The sequence below is a fragment of the Fundulus heteroclitus genome, chromosome 13 (genome assembly GCF_011125445.2).
Source record: "Fundulus heteroclitus isolate FHET01 chromosome 13, MU-UCD_Fhet_4.1, whole genome shotgun sequence".
Taxonomy (NCBI): Eukaryota; Metazoa; Chordata; class Actinopteri; order Cyprinodontiformes; family Fundulidae; genus Fundulus; species Fundulus heteroclitus.
Window position 1 is genome coordinate 15426088 of NC_046373.1, and position 25132 is coordinate 15451219.

Here is a 25132-nt window from a genome sequence, read left to right on the forward strand (position 1 = left end):
TCATATGCTGTCTTCCATGACTGAATTTTTTTCAGTTGTTGCTTTTTTGTTGCGCCCAAATATTTCAGATGGTCAAACTCAAATTTTAACATCACACCAAGATATCCAAAATAAAAACAAAAAGTAACAGCCCCCTGCACCTAATCACTGGTCGGTGGCATGAAGTCCTTCAGTTCCCATCCATGCCCCGTTACAACCGGCGTGCCCCAGGGCTCGGTCCTGGGACCCCTACTTTTCATCATTTACATTATTCCTAAATGCAAAATCTTTAGGAAATTCAACATGCATTTTCACTAATATGCTGATGACACCCAGGTCTGTCTTTCATGTAAGCCAAGTTCTACACTCCCAACCTCTTCCCTCAACTCCTGTCTAGCCGAAATAACATCCTGGTTCACTTCCAACTTCCTTAATGTGAACGGTGATAAAACTGAGATCCTCCTTCTAGGAACCAATGCTATATTATCTAAAGCTGACAGTTTCCCCCTTTCACTTGGTGGTTCTATAGTCTTCCCCTCACCTCAGGTTAAAGGTCTGGTTTACATGCATCTTGCACTACTCATCATGACTGTATATTGATTTGCACTGCTGACTGTTTATTCACAATTGTTTACATAGACATTTGCAATACCGTACTTTAACTGTAATATGCAATTATCTGCACTTTAATTTAAATAGCTGCTGTCCAAACTCTAATTATTAATTTTAAAGTAATACCTACCTCTATATCATGCTCACAATTCTGCCTATAGTGATAGCCACCTGTACATATATTCATAGTACATGTAAACTCTGTTATAATAATCATCTGTATATTATGCTACTGTACATATCTGTAAAACTCTATTCACAGTAATATCCACCTGCTACTGCACTTCTGGTTAGACCTAAACTGCATTTCGTTGCCTTGTACCTGTACCTGTGTAATGACAATAAAGTTGAATCTAATCTAATGGGTGTCATCCTTGATAGCCCTCTATTCTTTGCCTCTCACATCAATAACATCTCTCCTTCTGCCTAGTTTCATCTACACAACATGAATCACTTTTGTCCCTTCCTGTCCCCTCACTGTGCATCAATTCTTGCCCACAGCCTTGTCATCTCCTGCATTGATTACTATAACGCTATTCTCTTTGGCCTCGCTCATTAATCCCTCCATAAACTACAAATGGTTCAGAATTCAGCTGCTCGGATTATTACCAAAACCTCCTCATTTCGTCACATCGTCCCAGTCATACAGCAGCCCCACTGGCTCACGTTCAGAATATAATTCAAAGTCCTTCTGTACACATTAAAAGCCATACACAACCTTACTCTCCCTACCTTCTTTACGTCGCTACTCCTTTCCGCACCCTTAAATTCTCCTCTTCCATTGACTTCACTGTTCCTCTTTCCCGCATCAGCACAAACTCTGGTGATTTGCTCCCTCCAGACATCCGCAACATCGACACCCTTTACCAGTTCAACTCAAAACCCATCCCCTTCGTACTCGCTGTACTCTCTGTTATTGTCATGTTTACAGCTACAGGTGGGATTATTTTCCTGTTGACTGCTGTAGTCATCCTCAGCATTCTGGATGGATCCAACTAAATCTCCTGATTGCATGCACCTGTTACTGTCCTGATTACTGGCTTGGTTTTCACCTGTGTGTGGGACTACTTACGCCTGCCTTCTCCTGAGTGCTGGGGCCAGATTCTAAAAAAAAATAAATAAATAAAATTCCATCTGAGTAGACCATCCAGCATTCCTAGCCTGACTGTGTTTGACTTTTTATCGTTTTTTTTTTTTTTTCTGCCTGTTGCCTTCCTCTTGTCGGACTCTCCTGTGGTTCTCAGGTTCTGGACATAGACCCTTACCTGTTGCCTGACCTCTGTCTGTTGGATATTTGGATTCTTGGACCTGGAATTGGACTCTGGATACAGCCTGCTGGATTTCCCCATTTGTGCGTCTGCCTATCCCCGATCACCCGTGTATGACTTTGGACTGTATTACAAATCCCACGCATCGCCTGACCCTTTCAGGAGGGAACATTCTTCATTGGATTCATTGCCTGTTATGGATCCAATTAAAGTTAGTGGCTACTTTTAAAGTACTTACCCCTCTCCTGTACAAGCTATCAGCCACTAACCTGTCTCTATCCCCTGCAGTGCTGCCAGTCCTGATTCCAGAAGCTCCCCATTCTGACTGCACCTACCTCTTTAAACTTTTTAAACATTTACTGTGTTTTGTGAAATATTGGGTCCAGTTCCTAATATCTTTATTCATTGTTTGCTGTTTTATCATTCTTTCTTCTGTACAGTGTCCTAAAGTGTTTGAAAAAGCTTTTTTTTTTCTTTTTCTTTTTTTTTTTAAAATTATCAAAATATCTGGAAGTGAGCCTTTCACATCTGCAATGAAGAGCTTCATTACTGTTTCTAGGACACTTAAAATGCAGTTTTATGTGTACGAATAAATTGCACTGTGATTTTAAAGTATTTTATTTTCAGTTGTGATTAGTTTGGGCAGTTCTTCTCAGCTGGTACTGACGATGACCTGGCAACAAACAAACCAATTGATAATATTGATTACTGTTTAGAATGGTGATTGTGTAAATTACTTATCTCCCATCTCTTCCTCTGCAGGGTGTTCAGGCTAAAAGATTCCCCGGGTGGCCTGAACACCTTTTTAAAGGTTCCGGAAGAGTCCATTATGGATTGAGGGGGGGGGAAGTAAACTGTATTTTGGTTGTTGTAGTATTTTAGGAATTTAGATATAAATGTTCGGATATTTTTAGACTGTTTGTTAAATAAAGTGTAATCTTTTAGCAATATTATTTGCTAGTGTTGGTATGTTAGAGTGTGAGTGTTTCCCTTGTTTGTTGGTAGGTCTGGTTAATTGGAGGGGGTAGTGATCTGTAAAAGGCTGCTTGTAAGAAGCTAGTGTGATTGTGGCTGCTCCTGTGACCTGTTTGCCAATGTTGGACAATAAATAGCAAGTGGGTGCACCTTTTCTCTGCCTCAAGTCTCCTGCTTAAGGCAGCCTCTAAGGGCCAATCTAACAACATCCCATTGGAGGAATCGCAGCCCTCTTTGCAGAAATCTTTTTTTTTTTTTCAGCCATATTGGTTTTTTGTGTTTGTTTTTTAAGCATGAAGTGCCTGATTAAGGTCAGGCCTCAAGTTCTGAATTGGCTTTAATTCTGGAGTTTGACTGGGATACACTACAGCCTCAATTTAGACGATCCTCATCAAGGCAGATGGGGCCTGCGGTGCTATTGTTGTTGGTTTTTACTTAAACCTCCTGCATGAGATGTCAATGCGTGCTTGGTGGAATTTTGGTAGGTTCTCCACTGATCCATGTTTGTTTTATGGAACATGGTTCTCACTTTTGTTCACTGGAACACCCCAGGAACCAAAATCTTTACTGAAAAATGGTGCATTATGTTCTGAAGCGCTAATGACTGGTTTACATCTAAATTATCCACTGTTTTTTAAATGCACACCAGCCGTACGGTTAACGGTACAAGCCATCAATAATGCATTTCAAAGTATTCAGACACTAAAGGAAAGTTTATCTATGAAGCACTTTTCAGTACTAGGACTGAAAGTGCTGAACATGTTATGACAAAGCTTCTGTACAGGGCTGTTTTTTAAAAAATTATCTAATAGGATCACCAGAAGAACAAACTAACCAACTATCCCTGCCTTTGATCCCTACATCAGGCTAGATGAGAAACCTCAACTTTTCTGCATGACCCGTATTGAACCGTGTTTGGTGATTCCAACACTTTGTGCAGGCCCTGAACGCAACACTGGAGAGTCAGAGAAAAATGTCAGGCCAAAGAAATCTGAGCCTCCCCCTGTTCTCCTCTGGCAGCAACTGTGAACAACCTACAGTGTGGCCTAGCAGCTCCGTCTCCGTGTCCTGAAGCATGTGATTAGACTTGGAAGAAAAGTGACATAGTTTGCTTGATAAGACGACATAACAAAAAAAAAAAAAAGAATAAAATAAATCGGGCTTCGTCTACAAACCGGTAAAATGCAATCCTTGTCTGAAGCACCTAGATGTAACTCATCTGGTGGACCACCTACTGGAAGAGGAAACAATACCTCCTCTTGTGACTCCAAAAAAAAAAAAAAAAAAAAAAAAAATAGGACTTTCTGGATCTTGTGTAATTTCTAGTCCCCTCAGTGGTTTGGGAAGAGGCCCGGAGGAGGTAACTAAAGGAGCAACTGACTAAATCTTCTCTTAGATAATTTAGTACTAAATTAAAGATTTCAACTGATCTCTTTCCATAATAAAAAAAAAAGCTCATCTTAGATTTGAATGATTCACGCAGAGGTCAGTTAAAGGAAAAAGTCACATCTTTTCAGGACATCGTTTAATAACCTGAGCCATAAAGCTCGCTGGCTTATGGTCATTTCCTCTCATCTTTGGTTATCACTGTGGTTCTCAGGCTTCCTGGGTTTAAGTATGCAGTTTATGTTTACTTATCAAAATATTTTATAGACGGAAAGTATTCACATCCCTTAAACCTTTCATTTTTCATCATATACCACCACAAACTTCAACGTATGTAAATGGGATTTCATGTGGTGAACCTGCAGTTGTGCAGGATAGAAAATCTGAAACAGCTGGTGTGCATTTATATTTTGCACCCATTAATCTGATTCCCCTAAATAAAACCCAGAGCAAATAAATTCAATTCAGAAATCAGTATATCACCAAATAAAGTCCACCTGTGTGTACTTGACTCACACAGCGGTTTTGTGAAGACCTCACAGGATTCTCATAGAACATTGGCTCTGTTTAAATGTTCTGTTTAAAACACATTAGAGGCTACAGACTTAGGTACCGGTTCGAGTAATGACTCAAAACATACAGCCAGAGCTGCAGTGACATGGGTTAGATCAAAGCATATTTAGAAGTTAGAAGGGCCCAGGCACAGCCCACAACTAAAGCCAATGGAGAATTTGTTGCAAAACCTGGAAAATTGATGTTCAGAGATTTTCCTCCATCTGATGTGGCTGAGCTTGTGCTGTTCTGCAAAGGGAATTTGAAAGATAAATCCAGGTTTTAGATGTGCAAAGCTGGCGGGACACATGTTCCAACTGACGTGTAGCAAAAGATAGTTAGTAAAATGTTAAATGCTTTCCGGTTTCTAGTTGTAGAAATACTTGAAAACAAGTAGACTTTTTGGCCCATGAATGTATAATGTAGAAATGTATAATAGAATAATATATCTGCACCACTTTGTGTTGATATTGTGATTAAAGCTACACACACACACACACACACACATATAAATATATATATATATATATATATATATATATATATATATATATATATATATATATATATATATATATATATAAGCTATCAGCCACTAACCTGTCTCTCTCCCCTGCAGTGCTGCCAGTCCTGATTCCAGAAGCTCCCCATTCTGACAGCACCTACTTCTTTAAACTTTTTAAACATTCACTCAATGTTGTGTGAAATATTGGGTCCAATTTCTAATATCCTTACAGTTATTGATTGTTGTTTTATTATTGTCTTTCTTCTGTACAGTGTCCTAAAGTGTTCTAAAAAGCTTCTTTTTTTTAATAGCTATATACTGTATATATATATATATCTATATATATACAGTATATATCTTTTTCTGTCACATGTTTGGAAGGAAGTCTCTTCAGGTCAAGGCTTTAAAACAGGACAAACTCAACTTCTTATCATTTTTATGATTCCAACATCTCAACAGATATGCTATAGCGGTCTGATTTTTTATTTTAATTTTTTTTCCTGGCCTGACTGCTTCTTTTCTGCTGCAAACACGTCCGTGCTTTAATCAGGTCAAGGCTGCCTCACATGCCTCGCATTACAACCGAGGAGATCCTTCTGTCTCCGGAGCTCTTTAGGAGCTAATGTTTTCAAGAGACACAAAAACGGCTGAGGCCTTTTCCACTTCCAGCAAAACAGTCCGTCAGGCATGGAGTGGTGGTGGTGAGCAGCACCCCCACCACCCATCCACCCCAGACCCGGTGAATAATATCAGGCTGAAAACATGCTCCTCGTTCCAACATCTGGTTTCCATCAAAGCAGAAATCAGATTCTTGAAACTTCAGCACATGTTTTTTTTGTTTTTTTCTGCACAATAATAGAAGCTCAAGATGGTTGAGGTTTTCAGGCAGCTTGTGCTGTATAGCCCTGTCTCACATATTTAAATACGAACATATGTGTTGAATTGTCTTTATGTCTGTGGCAGGGATGGAGAAGAACCGGGCAGTAACTGTCTAAAGCAACTACAAATAATGTAAGGGTAGTAATAACCTCTGTTTGTTGTAATCCAAAGGTGCATGTTTGCATAAGCACGCATGGATGAGATTACTATATGTTTAAACAATGGGGAAATCCAGAGGATGTCATCACTTTGTAAGCTTCTGGTAAGATAATTCATAATACCTAAGTTCAATGGAGGTACTTTAATGCAATGCTTCAAACACACCATTTCTTTGTGAAATCAGAGTCGTAAAATAATCAAAAGAAATCTGTCAAGAATGACAACCGTTAACCCCTAAAATCCAGGGTCATCCATAACTACAATATCCAGATGGCTGGAGGTGTTATGTCCATCTTTAAATCTTCTGCTTTTAAATCCAAGACAGAGGTTGTCATCTTTGGACCAGTCTTTGATAAAGAAACTTTTTAATCAACCACTTAACCGGGATGCCATTAAAGTGGCCTCTAGTAATAAAGTAAAAAAAAAAAAACTTGGTGATATTTTTGACCAGGACATGTCATTTAAGTTCAATATTAAACATGTTTCTAGGGTTTCCTTTTTCCACCTCCAGAATATTGCCAAAATTTGAAATATTTTGTCCAGGACTGACACTGTAAAACTAGTCCATGCATTTGTTACTTGTATTTCTTTTATTCTCAGGAAGTCCACAAAATGCAGTTAAAAGCCCTCAGCTGATCCAAAATGCTGCGGCAAGAGTTCTGGTGAAAATGAATAAGCAAGATCATATTTCTCCTACATTAGCTTCCCTTCATTATCTCCTTGTTAAATCCAGAACAACCATTAAAATTCTCTTTTTCCCTTTCAATAATCAAGCTCCATCATATATCAGAGCTCTGATTACCCCGTATGTTCCTAACAGAGCACTTCGCTCTCAGACTGCAGGTCTGCTGGTGGTTCCTAGAGTCTCTAAAGGTAGAATGGGAGGCAGATCCTTTAGCTATCAGGCTCCTCTCCTGTGGAACCAACTCCCAGTTTTGGTCCGTGAGGCAGACACCCCGTCTACTTTTAAGACTAACCTTAAAACTTTCCTTTTTGACAAAGCTTATAGTTAGAGTGCCTTATGTTACCCTGAGCTACCTCTATAGTTATGCTGCTATAGGCTCAGGCTACTGGAGGACATTAAGACCCATTTTTCCCCCTTCTGCTGAATTCTCCTACTACTCTCAAATTTAGCATTATTTGGTTGTTGTTGGGTTTTATTTCAACTTTTAACTATGTTCTGTTTTTTCTCTTCATAGTAGCTACATCTCACCATCCTGTTTAGCTAGGACACCATCCTGGAGGGTAGATTGGCTTAGCTACAGCTGTCAACAACTTCATCTAATAGATGATACAGCTGACCCTGTTTCTCTCCTGGATATAACTATTGACTGCACTTTTACTGCAACTAACTGTCTGTGCTCTCTTTCATCCTCTTGACCAGAAAAGTGGCTCGGAGCTTATCTACTTGACTGTGTGTCTTTCCTAGACACAGCTACTTATGGAGCTAGTCTGTCACTACCCTGTCTAACGTAGAAACTATTCCTGGATCAGTGCAGTTGTATTCTTGTTGTGTCCCTGCTGTCTTCTCAAACTCCCAGTCGGTTGTTAAAGATGGCCGTTCACACTGAGCCTGGTTTTGCTGGAGGTCTCTTCCTGTTAAAGGAGAGTTTTCCTCTCCACTGTCGTCACATGCATGCTCGGCACGAGGGATTGCTGCAAAGACTACACAATGCCAGCAACTGTCCACCGTGGCTACACGGTCGTTCAGGAGTGAATGCTGCAAGTCAAAGACTAGGAGATAGAAAACCTTTCAACCAATCTGTCTGTATGATTTGGTTGAATTTAAATTTGTAAAGTGTCTTTAGATGACAAATTGGTGTTATATAAATAAATTGAGCTGAAAACCCTTCAAAGCTGAAAGTGAGGAGTCGGTTAAATGAGCCTAACATATTCCTCAGGTAGAAAATGTAATTTAATCCCTTCCTTTTCCAGGGATTAAAAAAATGTGAACCAACATCAATGTGGGAATATTTCATGAGGTAGCCTATCCTATTTGTTTTTTCACATAACTATGCTCTCATCAGTTCTGAGACCCTTGAGTCGAGAAATATATCAGCAAGATCATTATTTTATTGAACTGATCTGTTAATTAATTGATGAGAATTTCCAACCAGCGTAGCTGAGGGAACTTCTTGTCCTGCATAGTCGATGAATTTCACTGTTTTAAAGAAACAAGCACGGCTAAAAGAGCATCCGGCAACGGCAAGTGAAACTTCAGAGGTCAAAGCGATTTATGTCCATTTAGTCCGTCTCCTCGGAACAGAAGGAACCTTCGCAAAATCAGTGTCAGGTCAGGGAAAGGCAAAATCAAAGCAAGATATTCTGACGCTTATCTCTTATCAAACGGGACGGTGGCAAAACATGACGGAGACAGCTCCTCGGTGTCTGTCCGCCGATGTCCTCACTGATGACTCCGAGCTGCATTTAATCTATATGATAAGACTCGTGCAGAACGTTGGTCAGCCAGCACAGGGACTGCTGGACTTTTGGGTAAGTTTTGGTCCTGCCGGTACACGCTACAACAAGGGTCAGCACTGTGAGAACCCTGTTTCCTCTTTATCTGTTATGCCTCATCCAATCAGCTTCCCATGACGACGGAGCTGCATCAGCACGCCGGGCTATAATAGGTGTGAGAGTCCAGCCCAGAGGCACCATCTGCTCTCCAAGCACCACCATCTCCAGAGCAGGTGAGTCTCATTCTCTGTTGGGGGGGAAAAATACCTTTATTTAACTTTTTTGTTACAGTAACACACGTTCTATTTTATGTTTTATCTTTACTTATGATGGTGATGAGGATTTTAATGTCTATTTAGTCTGCTTAAGTGGCTTTCTGAAAACTGAAAGACTGTAAGAAGGTAAAGAAGGGAAGATTTGTCTTCAAGGAGCCGTGGAAAAGAAAAAGCTTGTCTTGAGCGGATTTCATTCTAGAAGTCCATGTTACTTTAGGCTTGTGCTTTCTTTGTTATTTAAATTTTAGGACCAACGCCACCAAAGCTTAAACAAAACCCGCCGACTGAGAGCATCTGCAAAGAAAGCAAAACCTAACATCTGTTCCAGTCCTAAAACCCACACATTTACAGCCAAGTTGCTGAGTTTTGCCACAATTTAATGATGGTTTACAAGGTCAAGTACAAAGCGTCTCAAAAATATTTATCTCATGGTCGTGAGGCAAGAAGTCTGAGGGCAGTTTCCAGGGAAGCATTATCAGTGACTCATCTGATTAAGCTGCAAGAAGCTTTCCTTCACGCAGGCTTTGCTGAAGGTAAACAGACCTACGCACTCGGCGCTGCTCTCAAAAGCTACGACTGTCAGGGGTTGATTATACGCTCCCAAAACGAGGCACACTATCACAAACACAGCTGAAGACGCCTGCATCACTTAATGTTTCTCAGTTTGACATTAAATCACACAAAAGTTGTTGCTTTTCCCCCATGTTAGTTAAGATTAGTTACTTCTGTGTGCTAAATGCCTGAATAATGGGATTTTTTTCTTCTTCTTAATTTTGTCAACAATAATGGTTTGCAAACAAGTCACAATGGTCATTATGAGTAAACTGCAAAACTCTGGTCTCATGAGACACCAGGAAATGTCTATAGAAATTAAGCTTTTTGTCTCCTGATAACATTTCAAACCTGAAATCAGGCTTTTGCGTGTTGCTTTTGAAGTAATGGCTTCTTCTTCACCGAGTGGCATTTGTGCCAAGCTGTTAGGAGTACTCTGGCCAGCTTCAGCCGGTGTCTTCATGCATCACATTTTGAACCTAAACATGTTCATATATCTGGGACACAGAACTCATCTTCTAGAACAGCATGACCGTTGGACATTCCCATAGCGTTCATTGCAGACTTAAAAATATTTGAAGAGATGAAAGCGACACTTTCTGCGTTTGGAAATCGTACCCAAGGATGAACCGAACTCCTCCTGATTTTTCCATATCACACAAGGAAGCAGTTTGCTTGATGTGGGCCTCCATTTAATGTTTAATTAACCAATCAGATGGTTTCTATGTGATCATGTCATCATCTGGGCTCTAAATAGTTTGAAGGCATCATAATCCTAGTGCTTGAACAGATCTGAAGATGATGTAATAAAAAAAAATCAATATATTCTTTCTGACATTAAGCAAATAGTTATTTTGCTCATCTTTACTGATCTAAAACAAGAACATTTTAATCTGATGTAATAAAAAGTTCCGCATTTTTATGCACTGTATACCTCTGCTTAAAAAAAGTATTTTTTGTTAAACTGCAAACATAAGATTGTTAACCCTGTTTTGTGTTTTTATATATTATAGGTCCATCAAGTCAGCAGCCATGAAACTGTTCCTGATTGCAGCCCTTCTTGTTCTTGCTCTGACACATGGTAAAAAATAAAAAAATAAATCCCTCTTTCATATTCAGAAATATCCAGCCATCCACATTTATCAACACATTGATGAATGAAGATTTGTGTCAAAGACATAAACAAATTCAGCATTCATCACAGTAGCATATTTCCAACCATTAATCTAAGGGTCAATCGATTGAAAGGGGAAAAGCTAATCGTAAGATATTTTAGAAAGTGCTGGTGATATATTTGACCCCTTTAATTATTATTTTATAATAAACTGGAGCAAAGAATATTTCCAGGGTATTTTTTTTTTTTTTGTAGGTTCCTCAGTAACAAAGCACAAGACTATTTATTCCAGCCACTCTTCTAAATAGGAAACGTAAAACAAATGTATAAAATAAATAAATTGGAAACATAGCAAAAATTAGTACATTTTTGCTTTGTTAAAAAAAAAAAAAAATTCTAACGGCTCTAATCAAATCCACAGGGAGCTCCGCCGAACAAACGGGAGCTCAGTTGACCCAGTATCTTGAGAACATCAAGGCTAAAATCAATCGGGACCTCCAGGACTTCATGGACCAGTCATCACTGAAAGACCACGCCGAGTGAGTAAAGACTTCAGACACGCAACGGTTTCTACCCGACACATTTAAAAAAAAAAAAAAAAAAAAAATCAGTCCAGGTCTTCTGGGGAAGAATCAACAAAAACATGGGTTCCATTTCTCCCTCAGAACGTTCCTGGAGAACCGGCAGGCGGCGTTCGAGCCCGTGGCCGTTAAAATCCAGAGCCAGCTGGAGGACATGAAGGCCGCGGCGGGGGACATGGAGGACCAGATCAAGCCCCTGGCCGACAACGTGAAGGAGAAGGTGAACCCGTTGATCGCCAATCTGCAGGAGAAGATGGAGACCATCATGCAGATGTTGGCAGAGCACGCCAAGACCGCCCACAAATAAACCCAAGCGGAGTTTTGTAGTTTCTAGTCGTGTTGTTTTGTATTAAACCCACACCAGCTGCACAAACATGTTCAATGTCCCTTTGATGCATATAAAATGTATAAAATATAAAACAATACTGCTATATCTGGAGTTTGTCGTGTCCTTTAACCACTTGTCTGAACCATTCTTTAAAAGAGGAAAGATGGAGAAACGTGGCATTTTTATTTTACATACATCCAGCTGAGGTTTATAGGAGTGAAGATTCTCAGTCATCCAGGTCATGGTCATTCCAAAAAAGTAAAAACACAGGACTTTTGTCCCCCAAAGTTTGAAGACGTTTCGCTTCCTATCCAGAAAGCTTTCTCAATTCAAAATGTCTAGAGTAGTGTGGAGTTGCAAGCTGACTACTGATCAACAAAGGCCTTGTAATGGCTTGGGTAATGTGCAAATTGAACCTAAACAGGTCCTCCCCACTGAGCTATATTATACACTGGAGTGCTAATCGCCGCTGTTAGAACGAGTCACTTTGAAGCCACCAGCCGCCATATTGGTACTCCCTATTTCCCTCCAGTAACTAGGGAATATGTGCGCTACAGCATCGAATAACGAGGATTTTCTCATGTTCAGGGGGGGCTTAAAACTTAAAATGTTTAATGCCATACACTTCTATGTTATGTTCTAAAACTATCAAGTACTGAGATTATATATATATATATATATATATATATATATATATATATATATATATATATATATATATATATATAGATATATATATATATATATATATATATATATATATATATATATATATATATATATATATATATATATAAAATATGAACATGTAAAATATTTCAGCACCTAATATCCTAGTAGTTGATAGTGTTAGTACATCCATTGACTGTAGAATTACCTGTGAAACGTTTTCACACAGCCAGAAAACTGCTTGTTGTTGCAACCAAATCCTGTGGGATTCTGTGAGTAGGGAGTAGCAAGATGGCGGCCAGTGACTTTTCGGCAAAATCAGCAACCAGTGTATTATATAGCTCAGTGGTCTACCCCCTTAGTAATGGGGAGTCATTAAGGTCATTGTTGGCCTGCAAATTAAAGATTTTGAGCTGGAACCTAAGTCCTCCTCCTCTGTTAAAGGTTGTTTTTTTCTCTCTTAATGTAGATGGCTTCCTTCACGCACCTTTAAACCATCCGTCTTCTTTGTCCATGTTCATATTTTGGAAAAGTCCTGTTTTGCTTTTTAACTTTTTTGGAATTTATAGGAGTGAGTTTGCACAGCCTCCGCCTTGAACAGCGCCCCCCACCCCCACCCGTTACCACACAGAGACGCAGATTAGTTTAGAACTTTAATTCAAGCAAGCAAAGATAAAGGGAAAATTTCACAACAGCAGGCCTCGGGAGCTCAAACATTCATAACATTTAAAACGGATAAAACGGCAGAAAGGAACGCTTTCACTTATATTTTTCATAAATTTCTCCTCTAAAACGCCTCAAACTGGTATTTTTTTATTCTTTTTTTTTTCAAGCTCAGCAACGCAGGCCTTGTGTTCGTCACAGGACTGGCTGGAGACTTTTGTTTCCGTCGTTTTCTGTTTTTAACTTTGTATTTAACGTCTTTTTACTTTGTTTTCTTTATTTTTTGATTTTTTACATTTTTTAAGCCTTTTTTTTTTTCTGTCTGTGAAGCTCGTAGCAGGGTTGCCCTCTCCTGTGGAGGGGGAGGAAAAAAAAAAAAAAAAAACACACAATTAGATACGCTGCTTTTGTTTATTTTTGGCACAGTTTCCAGCATTAAATGTACAATCTCAGACGTTTACCTTGGGTTCAGACACTTGGGACGGTAGCCGGGTTTGTCACAGTCTTCTGAGCGGCCTCCTTGGCCTGGTGCGCCTGCAGCACAGCCACGGCCTCATCCACCTGGACACACATCGGTGTAAGACATCAGTTAAACCTTGATAGTTTCCCCCATTCTGTCACGCCTTATACTTCAATGTGCCGTTTTTTTTTTTTTTTATTTCAGGAGAGCAAGAGTGCAAGGGTCACAGGAAACGACACGTTTTTTCTCTTCTACGTCACAATTACATCACATAAAATCCTAGTAAAATAAAATTGGTGGTTTTAATGTGACAAAATGTACATTTCTCAAGCGATATTAATGCTTTTACACAGTTTCCCTGCATTTTAAGACACAAACGCTTCCTAATGACGACACATCCGCTGCAGATGAAGCTGATGTCGCAGCAGTGAGGTTCCGGTGCGACGTACAGAAAGCTCTGCGTTAGAAACGTTGATGTTTACCTTGGAGCGCAGCGACTCGGGGGACTCCAGCATGTGGAGCAGCTCCGAGTTGTCGATCTCCAGCAGCATGCCGGTAATCTTGCCCGCCAGGCTGGGATGCATGTTCTGGATCAGTGGAAACAGACGCTCACCTGCGGGCGTGACGGAGAGGATTTAGGATCAAAATTCGATTTAACCCGCAGCGAGACCCTGGGACAAGCGGGTTTCAAGTTCGCGCTGCAGCGGAGGAACGCGGTCGGTGAAGCTTACCCAGCATCTGCTTCTGCTCCTGCGGTGGAGCAGCAGCCAGCATGGAGGCGGTCAGAGGCTCCTGTCCCTGAACATGGACGGCGGGCTAAAGGCGCGGGACACACGGTTAATACACACGCAGCTTTACTCCGCTGAGATTTTACCTTTACAGAGAAAGCAGCGCTGCTACCTGCTGCAGGGCGACTTGTGGCTGGGAGGTGATGTGCTGTTGAGGGTTTCGGACTCCGGGCGCGTACTTGTACTGAGTCACTCCGCGCACCGGGGCGGTTGCAGCTGTGGGCGCGGCGGGCGGCCGGGGAGCCATGGTCTGAGGGGCTGCAGGAGAGGAGGGAGAAACAGGAGGGAGACTCGTCGGCGCGCTGAACAAACGCTCACAGCGGCTGGTTAAGTTGACGTGTCGGACTCACCGACGCGCTGGGTGGACATCATGCGGGGGACCTGAGCCGCGGGCCGCATGCCGCCGAAGCTCTGAGGGCGCGGCGCCGACGCACGCATGGCGCCCGTCATGTTCTGAAAGTCTGAGAGCACAGAGACATCCACCTTTAAACGGAGCGGTCAGGGCAGCGGGTCGAGCATTGATGCGACTTTACAAAAACACCGACGTTGGGGGCGGACGCCCTGGGCGGTCCAGCGCGGGCTCGGCCGGAGCTGGGCCATCTGGCCGGCGGCCGGGTAGTAAGCGGCGCGGTTCTGGGCCTGAGGTATGGCGGCCATGAAGTAGCCGGAGGGCGGGGCCGGCTGGTAGGGGTTGATGACGGGGTTGGGCACGGCTCGCACGCTGGCCATGCGCTGCATGTACTGGTTGGTCAGGTGGGCCTGGCGCTCCTCCTTCCTCTGAGCCAGCGCCACGTACAGCGGCTTGGTGGCCACGATGCGGCCGTTCATCTCCGTCACGGCTTTCGTCGCCTCTTCTGGGGAGGAGAAGCAGACGAATCCGAAGCCTTTGCTGCGGCCGCCTTCCATCATGACCTGGGAAAGAAAATAGGAAAAAGATTAAAACATGAATGAAAAATTTCACCTCCATTAGTTCAAAGAAAAGAAACCGTTCCTCTGCTCGGTTCTTCCTTTCTGCCTTGGAAAAAAACGATTATCGTCACTTGAACCTTTTTTTATTTTATTTTTATTTATTTATCCTTTATTTAACCAGGTTATACCCATTGAGATTAAAAATCTCTTTTGCAAGGGAGACCTGGCCAAGATAGGCATCAAAATTACATCACATCAGTACATGCGTACAAAGACACACACAAGAAAGCCAAATATGCACTTACAATAAAATCCCATTTAAAACATTGACATATGAGGGAGTCCAACTCAAAGCATCTCATTCTCAGCTTAAAAATACCCAAAGGAACCAATTTACTAAGTTTCGAGTTGTTTTGCAGCAAATTCCATGTAGAGGGAGCAGAGTAAGCAAAGGCCTTTTTACCCAGCTCAGTACTGACACATGGGACAGAAAACAAGACAACAGCCTGAGAGCGGAGACAATAATGACCAGTACTTTTTTCCATAAGAAGTGAACATAAATAAGATGGAAGCGCAGATTTTAAAATCTCGTTTGTCGCTTTACAACTACACAGCTAAATGTATTTTTATTGAGTTTTAAGCGATAATCCAACACAAAGTGCTGCCTAATCATGAATGGAAGGAAACGTTATTAGTGGTAAGTGGTAACTCTGGAGATGTTGTAAACGTGAGGGAGAAGTTGCTCTGGTCAGAGGAGACCAAAACTCCACTTTCTGGACCGCATGTACGCAAGATGGTCAGAGTTGATGGAAAATGGAAAAAGCTTAATATGAGGCAACCCTGGAGGAAAACCTGTAAAAGAGTCCAGGCCGGGGTGGAGGCTCAGGACAATAACCCTAATCCATCAGAATGTGACTAATTTAGCATATTTATGCCCACAGATTCTCTCCATCTAGTCTGACTGGGGATGAGTACTTGTTTTGTTTTTTTAAAGAAATACTTAATCCAAATACGCACAACTTTCAGATTAGTACTTTTAAAACATTTTGAAAACCACGCATACCCTTCTTTTTTTCAATGTATTTTTCGGACTACAAGGCGCACTTAAAATACTCATATTTATATGGTTTATATGCGAATAAAGTTGTGCTTACTGACTGATTTTATGTGGTACAATGCGCTCTAAAAACTATTAAAATGTTTAAGTAGACTTTGGTAAGCAACAAAGCCGCTCCGCTCAATGGCTATTCAGAGCATTACGGTACATTATGTCACTACCTGATTGGACCCTTGAGCCGTCTATAATGCTGCCTGACTTTAATGTCGAAACTCTGCCCTTACAGGTACTACGTGCAGAGCTCAATATTTACGACCGCATGCACAGTTTCACACTATAAACCTCTTGGTTGCAAGAAATCTTTACATCAAACGGTTTTATATGCGACACAGAGCTTCAAAACACTGAGCTGCTCCAAGCAGGCGGTCTACAGGACGCACGGCATCACAGTCCCTCTCTGTTCTCTGGCGGGTGTGCGGTGGGAGCCTGCTGGAAAAGAAACGGCTCTAGGTGCTCAGCTAGATAATCACACATTTTACAATCCGTTCCGCCGCTTCGTCCCGTTGGCAGAAAGTGTGGGAACCTGCTACGAGAAATGTGGGCAACAGTACGCTCCCATATGAAGGGTAAAACGTCCGTTACTTCCCAATAATGCGTTACCTTGCATTGGTCTGTCACCTAAAGAGCTCCGTCAAACGTGTTAAGGGTGGAGGTTTTGGGGAGACAAAAGGCGGAAGGGGTTCGAGGGGACCGAACCCTTTAGCATGGCGCTGAACGCCTAGCGATAACCGACAGATTACGGGTCTGACCTTGGCGCTGGTTATGGTGCCAAACGGGGAGAACTCCTTCCGCAGGCGTTCATCATCAATCCCGTCATCAAGGTTCTTCACGTACAAGTTGACCCCCTATAAACGACACAAAGACCGTGAGCTCACATTTCTTTGGAAAACAAAATCAAGACAGCGATCATACGCATGGGGCACGTTTCTGTCCGCAGTACATATTTATCCCCAGGACCCACGGTAGAGAGAAGTGGGACCCATGAACTACGGAGTTGCTGTTGCAGCCATTTTGGCCAGCGCGCCCTACTGCACAAGGAGCGCTGAATTTGACAAAGCTGCGCTTTCCGCTCTGCAGAGAGACACGCGACTCGTGCTGACCTGGTACCGAGTCATGCGGTCTTGCTTCATTTGCTCAAATTTGCGCTTCAGCTCTGTCTGCCGCTCCACCTTCTTCTGAGCGCGGCCGACGTAGATGGGCTTCCCGTTCAGGTCCTTTCCGTTCATTTCGTCCACCGCCTGAAATCACAAGTGACGGAGCGGCAGAACCAGGACTCCGTGTTTACTAAAACAACAAGTAATCAAAATTAAAAAATCTGCTTTTTCGGTTCAGTTCCTACCTTCTGCGCGTCTTCGTGTCTTTCAAAGCTGACGAAGCCGAAGCCTCTGGACTTCCCGCCCTCATCCGTCATCACCCGGGTACTCAGCGCACTCCCTAAGCGGCAAAGAAGACATTGTTTCTGACCAATGTCTAAAGTAGCGTCTTCTAAAGGAAGAAAATAAATAAATAAATATACTCACTGACCGTATTTACTGAAGAGCTCCCTCAGCTTCTCATCATCCATGTCGTCGCCAAAGTTTTTGATGTACACGTTGGTGAACTCTTTGGCCCGGGCGCCCAGCTCAGCCTCGCGCTCCTTACGTGACTTGAAGCGGCCAACGAACCTGTGTAAAAATAAAAATAAACAAAAATCCCATAAAGAAATGTTTACACTCTCATGGGCTAACCTCATTCATTTTGATCTTTTGATAATGCATTTGAACCATTTTTTCCAACGCTCAACCCGGCCTCCGATCGCCGGGTTGAGACGTGGTACTGATGGGTCTGCCGACGGCACAATAATCCAAACATGAACCCTAACTGGGTTTTAGGAGTATTGGCAATGGGACTGACCTAGAGACCTGTAAACATTCATGGACTGACAAACTTGTTTTTTTCCAAACAAATCTATTGACTAATTTTTCAGTTAATCGATTATCCAGAATCATTGCTTTTGCTCCAAACGGTATTCAGCATTTAAAATAAACGTTTCAATTCTTTCCGTACTACAACATAAGCGTTGTGATTAAAGCAGGTAGAGTTAAAATGGGTCGGTCCTCTGCACGTTAACCCATTAAGGCTGCAGAAACTGGAAAAGGCGGCAGACACGTTTTACAAATGAAGGAATTGGATTTATAAAACAACATCTCAGCCATGACCAAAGTAGAAGAAAAAAATAATTAAACCCTTTATTTATGAATATGCAGCATGTTGAATATGATGAGACTGAACCGCTCCATATCTTGGGGGTTTTCTTGCACTGCAAAAAGGGAACTCAAAGTAGGTAAAATCTGGTTGAAATTGGCGTATTTTTCATTGAATTGAGCTGGTAAACCAGATTATTTGCCAATGGAATAAGATTTTTGCATTTAAAATAAGAACAATTCATCTCCAGGTGCAGGATGTCTAATTATCTTATTTTAGGGGTAGAAATTCTCCTTCCATTGGCAAATAGTATTATTTAGCTGCTGAAATCAATGAAAAATATACAAATTTAAAAGAACATTTTACTTACTTTTAGTTCCCTTTTTGCAGCGTGTACAGCAGGTCGGTCAATTCTGTTTTAAACGAGCTTCAGAAATAAAGCTGGTTTGACTTATTTAGGAGTTTGTCTTAACTGTGATTCATTTAGAAATTCTCATTCACACAAATCGCAGTGGGTTTAAAACAGGTAAAGTTAAACATCGTTTGATGATTGCAGTGAATAATCCTGGCGGCGCTACAGGAAAGCGGCCACGTCCCGTCCAGGAGCTCGTCGGCGCCTCGGACCGTTCAGAACCAGGGACACTTACACTTTTCTGTCATTGAGCAGCATGCCGTTCATTTTCTCAATGGCTCGCTCGGCAGCTTCCTGGGTCTCGAAATGCACAAAGCCGTAGCCTTTGGAGCCGTTCTCGTCACAAACCACCTGAGGCAGAGAGGACACGTGCCGCTTAGTTACACACACACAGGAACCAGTTGCTAGAAGGACACCGGCCGCGTCAGCCATGGCGTCAGCAGCAATTTCTCTTCGGACGTCCACGTCATCAAACCATATCGAGAAAACAAGCCTCACTCTGATCTGTTATTAGTTTGGTCTGGAGTCAAAAAGCAAACTGCTCCATAAACGCTCCAACGTGCAAACAGCAGACAGACATATCCGCCGTTCTGGTTTGGAACCAGCGCCCGACCCAGAAGCAGCTCTTGGTTGGGCCACGATAAAAGAACCGCTCACATCAGGGACGGCCAATAAACAATAATCCAGATGTGGGTAGCTTTTTTTTGGGTTTGTTTGCTTCTTTTAAGAGCGAATAATGAAAAAGCAAATTTCACCACTGATGCAAAGTTAAAGCAGCATGTGGATAAACTTGTTCTCCAACAGTTTGATGACATCAGCGGTTGCATCTTTATTGCCCACAACAAGATGAAGAGTAAATAAATAAATAAAAAAGACGGCGCTTTACCTTGCAGGACAGGATGTTCCCGAAAGCGGAGAAGGTGTCATAAAGAGCCTTGTTGTCGATAGACTTGTCAAGATTCTTGATGAAGATGTTTCCCACGCCGCTTTTCCTCAGGGACGGATCACGCTGCGACCACATGATGCGTACGGGTCGCCCTTTGATCACGTCGAAGTTCATGGTGTCCAGTGCGCGCTCAGCTAAAAGGTAATAAAAGAAGACAAAAAACAGATTTTATTCATCTAACACTTAATGTAGACCCGGTGTTTGGACTATTCACAGATGCGATGCGAAAAGGATGAAGGAAAGCGTTTATAAGATGATTTTTGCTTCAGAAAAACTCAAATGTGCTCAAGGAACATGCAGAAGAACTTGTCTCAAACTATTATTTTAAGGCTTATAGCTCATCTTTGTTTTTCCTTTAGAGATGCAAAAGTCCTCCTAAAATTAAAGAAAAGAGCTTAAAGAACAAACCTGAGGGCAGAGCCAATATTTCAACAGGAAGCGGTGGGGTCGGCATTTTAAAAGCTTTCCTGGTCTGACACTGGGGGGCGGCTTTTCTTCTCAGACTGCATTTTCCAACCATTTTACTTATTTGATTTCACATCGTTCAGGGATACTTTGATTTAACAACATGTCCATAGCGCCCTCTGCAATCGTTCACCGCCCCGGTAAGATGTGTCCAAAAGCCTTTAAACTAAACTTCTAGACTAGACTTCAGTGGTGTGTTCCCTGGTCTTCCACGTTTTGAAAAGCGGCCGAGAAAATGTTGCCCCTTTGTTTTGTCAACTTCGCGCCAACGGAAAATAACGGAAAGATTTTAGATTTTATTTTAGGAAGAACTAGCAGAGTGCCAATACTTTTAGGAAGAACAAATGATGTTTTCCAATCCCAAAGGTCTAAAGTAGAAATGCTCCACCTGTTTGTCCATTGTTGCTTGAGTGAACCATAAAAAAAATTAAAAAAAATAAATAAAACTAGAAAAATTTGCATTTCCTGCGAAAATGCACTGTGAATGCAGATAGCTGAATGATTAAGCAAAAGATGCAGAAGATCTTTGAAGAAGAGAAAAAATAGCTGAAAAGCATTGAAGAAGTTGAAAAGGTTGAAGAAGTTGAAAAAGTTGAAGAATTTGAAAGAGTTGAAGAATTTGAACATGAAAGAACAATAGCTGAATGATTAGAAGAAGAAAAAACTGAGGGAAAGGCACCAAACATTTCCTAACTCATTCTAAACACTGAATCGTTTAACAAAGCAGAAGTAGAATTTCAAACTTGAATATACTGTAGCCATATGTGGGCCTGCATTTTTAGGGAGTATAAGGGGTTTCGCCCCCATTGAAAAGCATTGGATGTTTGACACCTCCTAACGTGGAGATGCTTTACGTGACGAAGCCCAAACTTATTGTGGAGCATTCTGTATAAAGGCGGTACAGACTCTGTAAAGCAGAAGTTTGTCCGAGCTTCCTAGAGCTACTTCCAATTAGCAACATGCTAACCATTAGCCGCTAACATGGTTGTGCTCAGGATCACCGGTTGATTGTACTCTGTCAGTTTGGTCCAAATCCTGTACTGGGAAGTGCCTCAAATAGGGGTGCCAATACTTAATGTCACCAAACATGACCAAAGTTCATGGGTCAGATTGGCCTCCTTTAGCAACTCAGCCTCACCACATCTGGGCCCAGAACTCAATATTTGACCAAAATGGTCAGTAGCGCTATTTCCCACAGGTGGGTGGTGCTGTATTGGCCAATTGGGTCGTGTCTGGGCATCATGCCAGGTCCTGTTGGAAGCAAAGGCCCAATAGGAAAGCATGTGAAATCCAAAATGGGACAGAAAAATGACACATAGCTGAAAGTCACTTGAAAATTTTAAAATGTCAAGAGGAAGTGACTGTGCGAATTTCAGATTCCTACATTAATCACAGCAACTGCGGTGAGCGTCGAAAGTTGCCATTGTATCTCAATTGATCCTCTCCCTCTGGCCCTCAGAGTTCCGTCGTCATGGAAACTCACTGACACACCTGCAGTCTGCCGAAGTGCAGAGACTTTGCTCACAATAAGTCCCATTGGATTATAATGGAGAACTTTGCCCCGAACAACGCTTCATATCTCCTGATCCCTAAATGGTAGAGACGTAATTTTTTCTGCGTTTAGTTCGTAACGGATAGGGGAAGAAGAAAAGCTATCGTTTTTTGCTGGAAATACTTTAATAAAGGCGTAAAAAATTATGATCTAAAGGGGTTTTTTAAGGAATTTGCAAAATCCTCTAAAAACAGTCCCGAACAAATCGCTCTAGGTGAAAAAGTATAAGAGATATCAAAACAATTATTTCACTGTGAGTATCAGCATGCTTTTGAGGACTATGTTGCTCATTTTTATGTTTGTACAAAAATCGGTGTAGGCACAGCGACGATGTAAAAAAGTGGATAATTTGGGGTGATGGAGGTCCAAAGCGTCTTCAGGATTTTGCAAATTCGCTACTCCCGAACAAATTGTTCCTGCGGAAAAACCGTAACAGTTATCCACAAAATTCATTTTTTGTGAGTGCCAGAAGGGTTGGGACATTCATATGTGAAAGTCTCATGCCTGTACATCAAACGGTTTAGGAGTAGCGACGATGCGAAAACGTGTGATGTTTTGGATTTTCAGACGTCATTTTTCAAAACCGCTCCATAGGAAATGAATGGGGGAGGTTTCGGGTTTGTGTCGCTCTGAGGTGAGGTGCGAAAAATCTATAAATGCTACAGCAATGAGGGTTACATTTCCTGAATCCAGACAAAAATTCCTACGTTTTGATGTATAATTCATGTGGATAGGTTGAAAATTGAGTGAGTGAGAAGAAGTTGTTCGGAGAAGAAGAATTTGTTGAATTTCTAGAGTGCACACTCTATAACTGCCTCCTTGACGACCATAGCAACGCATGTTATTTGCTGAATTTCTTGAAAAGCCAAAATTATTTTAAGGAGGTACTATATGAAAATGGTAAAAGATATGAAAAAGCTGAAATAGACCATAATAGCTGAAAGATATCACTACATTTTAAAAGTTGAATGGCGTTTCTAGCTGAAAGTAGGCTGAAGCAGTAAGCTGTCAAAAAGCAGCTGAAATAAGCGGAATTTTAGTGAATTACATTCATTTCCTATGGGAGAAAAACAAAAGCTGAAAATGTGCAGAAAAAGCTGAATATTTTAAAAAGTTGAAAAGATATAAGTACAAAAACATATAGCCATCGATTCCAGAAGAAGCTGAATAGTCTAAAAGTTGAATGGTTGAAATCAGAGAAAAACTGTAGGAGGAGAAGCGAATCAAACTTTAAACAGTAAAAAGGCGGAAGAGGATCTCAATAACTGTGAATGCCTACTGCATTCACAGTAATAAAAAACAAATTCATGTATTTTTGCAATATTTCCAAATTTCTGTCCGACGCAGCGGCAAACTTAGCTAATCGGTGAAGTTATGTAGCTGTTTAGTCAGAAAGTTTGAAGTGGTGTCCAGACTTTTTGTCATGTGAGCCACAAAACAGTTTTTTTTTTTACCTGCTCAACAACAAACTAAACAATCAGAATTTTCAAAACAAAATCACTGTAGATTGAAACCTAACGTCTTTCATTCTTGCCTTGCTAAAAGAAAAGAAAAGGAATACAACTTTCTAATTTATTTCATTGGCTGTTCCCAGAAACTAGAGATCTGAGTCAGCCTTTCTTTAAAATGAAAACCCTTCCTGTATGTAGACGGGTTTTCTGAATTAGCTCCACCCCAAGTCTGTTTTTTAATAAATGCCGCTGGACGACTGTGCTTGCATTTACAACAAAGTTGAAACGAAAGGGAAACAAAATGTTTACAGAAAGACAAACACTTTATGTTGAATCAAACCTTTTATATGCTCTGGATGTCTCAAACGAATAAAATAGACATTTTAGACTCCCTTTCTCTAAACGGCATCATGCAGCAATAGATATAAAGCAAAACAAAGAAAAAGACTGCTGGATATTTATCAGTCTCCCGAAAAACTTTATTGTAACTGATCTTTGGGCCAAAAACATAGATTCTTCTCATGTGCTCTGACAGATTATGCACATTTCGCCGCCGTGTGTAAAAAAAACACGCCCCGGGAGCAAAAGGGCAAGGGCAAACCCACCCTCTTATCAACGGCGTGCAGAAAATGCTCGCTGAGGAGCACTGACTGTATCGACCCTCCATGGAACAAGTGACTCGTTCTAGTTAAGAGGCGGTTACATTTTCACCCTGTTTTCGTACAAACCCAAGTCAATTCAGCGGCTATAAACTAATCGGCAGTCGTTTTGAAGGGATCTGGGGGGTAAAACTGCGAGCACTACTGCCCGGACACAGCAGATAAAGAGCCAAACGTCCTGGCGGCTATCAGGGTCCTGCTACATGGCTGAGGTGGGCAGGGCAGGGCGGGACGTGGAGCTGCTTAGCTACGCCCCTGGAACAGACCCCTACCGCAGTCACATGTGGTTCACACCGCCTGCCCCCCGTCTTATCAGCACAAAATAAGATATTTGTTTAGTTTTTTAATATTATATCTGAATGGTTTAGCAGTAATAATAATAAAAAAAAAAAACACTTACCGTCCGCTGGCTGTTGGAAGTTGACATAGGCGTATCCGAGGGAACGCCGGGTCATCATGTCCCTACAGACCCGGATCGAGAGGATGGCTCCGGCTGGGCTGAATTTCTCATACAGCATGGCCTCGGTCACATCTGGATGCAGGTCCCCGACATACAGGGAGGCCATGGGGTAACTGGGAGCGCTGGGGTTCATCTTCCGTTTCCTCTCCTCTCAATTTTTCTTTTTTTTTGTTTGTTTTAACTCCTATCCTCCTCGGGGGACTAGCGGTTAATATAAACGGACTACGCCTGAGTTTGTTAACGGAAAAGACAACAACAACAACAAAAAATGGGGGAGAGAGGAAGAATAAAAAAAAAAATAAAAGTTGCCAATGCCCGGTTTGCTAACGGTCGGTGTCGTCGGTGGGAGCTTGGATGCGGCGCCGTTAACGCGCTGTGCAGCCGTTGACTCGTCAGTTACTGGAGCCCAAAAATGTCTCAGTTCGACTGTTTTTTTTTTTTTTTTTTAATTTAAAACGACGCAGCTTCAGTTTGAGTTAAAACAGCCGTTAAAAACCGAAGGATAAACGAGCTAACGAGAGAAGAAGAAAAGAATACGACACGTTTGAGTACGTTACCGTCAGTCCTCGACTGGTCTTTACTCCCTCTTCACTGATTTGTTACAAAAAAAAGAAAAAAAACGGTGGGGGGGTAAAAACAAAAAGGAAAGATTTTTTGTATCTTTTTTTTACGTTTTGAATATTTTTTTTGTATTTTTATTTTTTTTTTATAGAATGTGTGATGAGCGAGCTCAGAGCACACACGCACTCACACAGCACTGACAGCCGGGGTTGAA

At 41.6% G+C, this 25132-nt stretch overlaps 2 protein-coding genes and 1 non-coding gene across 3 annotated transcripts; 1 reads left to right on the forward strand and 2 right to left on the reverse strand.

Annotated features, from left to right (window-relative positions):
- The first annotated feature begins 8667 nt into the window (after positions 1 to 8667).
- Positions 8668 to 11723, forward strand: LOC105935088 (type-4 ice-structuring protein). Its single transcript, XM_012875317.3, has 4 exons — positions 8668 to 9005; positions 10613 to 10680; positions 11135 to 11252; positions 11379 to 11723. The coding sequence occupies exons 2-4, from the start codon at positions 10632 to 10634 to the stop codon at positions 11599 to 11601; spliced, it is 390 nt and encodes a 129-aa protein (XP_012730771.2). The 5' UTR covers positions 8668 to 9005; positions 10613 to 10631; the 3' UTR covers positions 11602 to 11723.
- Positions 11724 to 12931: 1208 nt separating this feature from the next.
- On the reverse strand, positions 12932 to 25132 carry LOC105935109 (polyadenylate-binding protein 1A). Its single transcript, XM_012875356.3, has 14 exons — positions 24298 to 25132; positions 19711 to 19904; positions 19060 to 19175; positions 17753 to 17892; positions 17568 to 17662; positions 17329 to 17466; positions 16978 to 17073; positions 14748 to 15114; positions 14553 to 14663; positions 14315 to 14460; positions 14146 to 14230; positions 13897 to 14027; positions 13416 to 13515; positions 12932 to 13306 (listed from the first exon to the last, which is right to left on the reverse strand). Exons 1-13 carry the CDS (start codon positions 24488 to 24490, stop codon positions 13423 to 13425), a joined length of 1905 nt encoding a protein of 634 aa, XP_012730810.2. The 5' UTR covers positions 24491 to 25132; the 3' UTR covers positions 12932 to 13306; positions 13416 to 13422.
- On the reverse strand, positions 17154 to 17290 carry LOC118565565. Its single transcript, XR_004932452.1, has one exon. It is a non-coding gene; the product is annotated as a small nucleolar RNA SNORA5 (small nucleolar RNA).

Coding starts and splice junctions, on each gene's coding strand:
- LOC105935088 (XM_012875317.3), top strand. CDS start 10,632: ATGAAACTGTTCCTGATTGCAGCCCTTCTTGTTCTTGCTCTGACACAT. Junction 10,681..11,134: donor TGTTCTTGCTCTGACACATG/GTAAAAAATAAA, acceptor TCAAATCCACAG/GGAGCTCCGCCGAACAAACG. Junction 11,253..11,378: donor TCACTGAAAGACCACGCCGA/GTGAGTAAAGAC, acceptor TTTCTCCCTCAG/AACGTTCCTGGAGAACCGGC.
- LOC105935109 (XM_012875356.3), bottom strand. CDS start 24,490: ATGAACCCCAGCGCTCCCAGTTACCCCATGGCCTCCCTGTATGTCGGG. Junction 19,176..19,710: donor GGAACATCCTGTCCTGCAAG/GTAAAGCGCCGT, acceptor TCTCTGCCTCAG/GTGGTTTGTGACGAGAACGG. Junction 17,663..17,752: donor GGAGCTCTTCAGTAAATACG/GTCAGTGAGTAT, acceptor TTTGCCGCTTAG/GGAGTGCGCTGAGTACCCGG.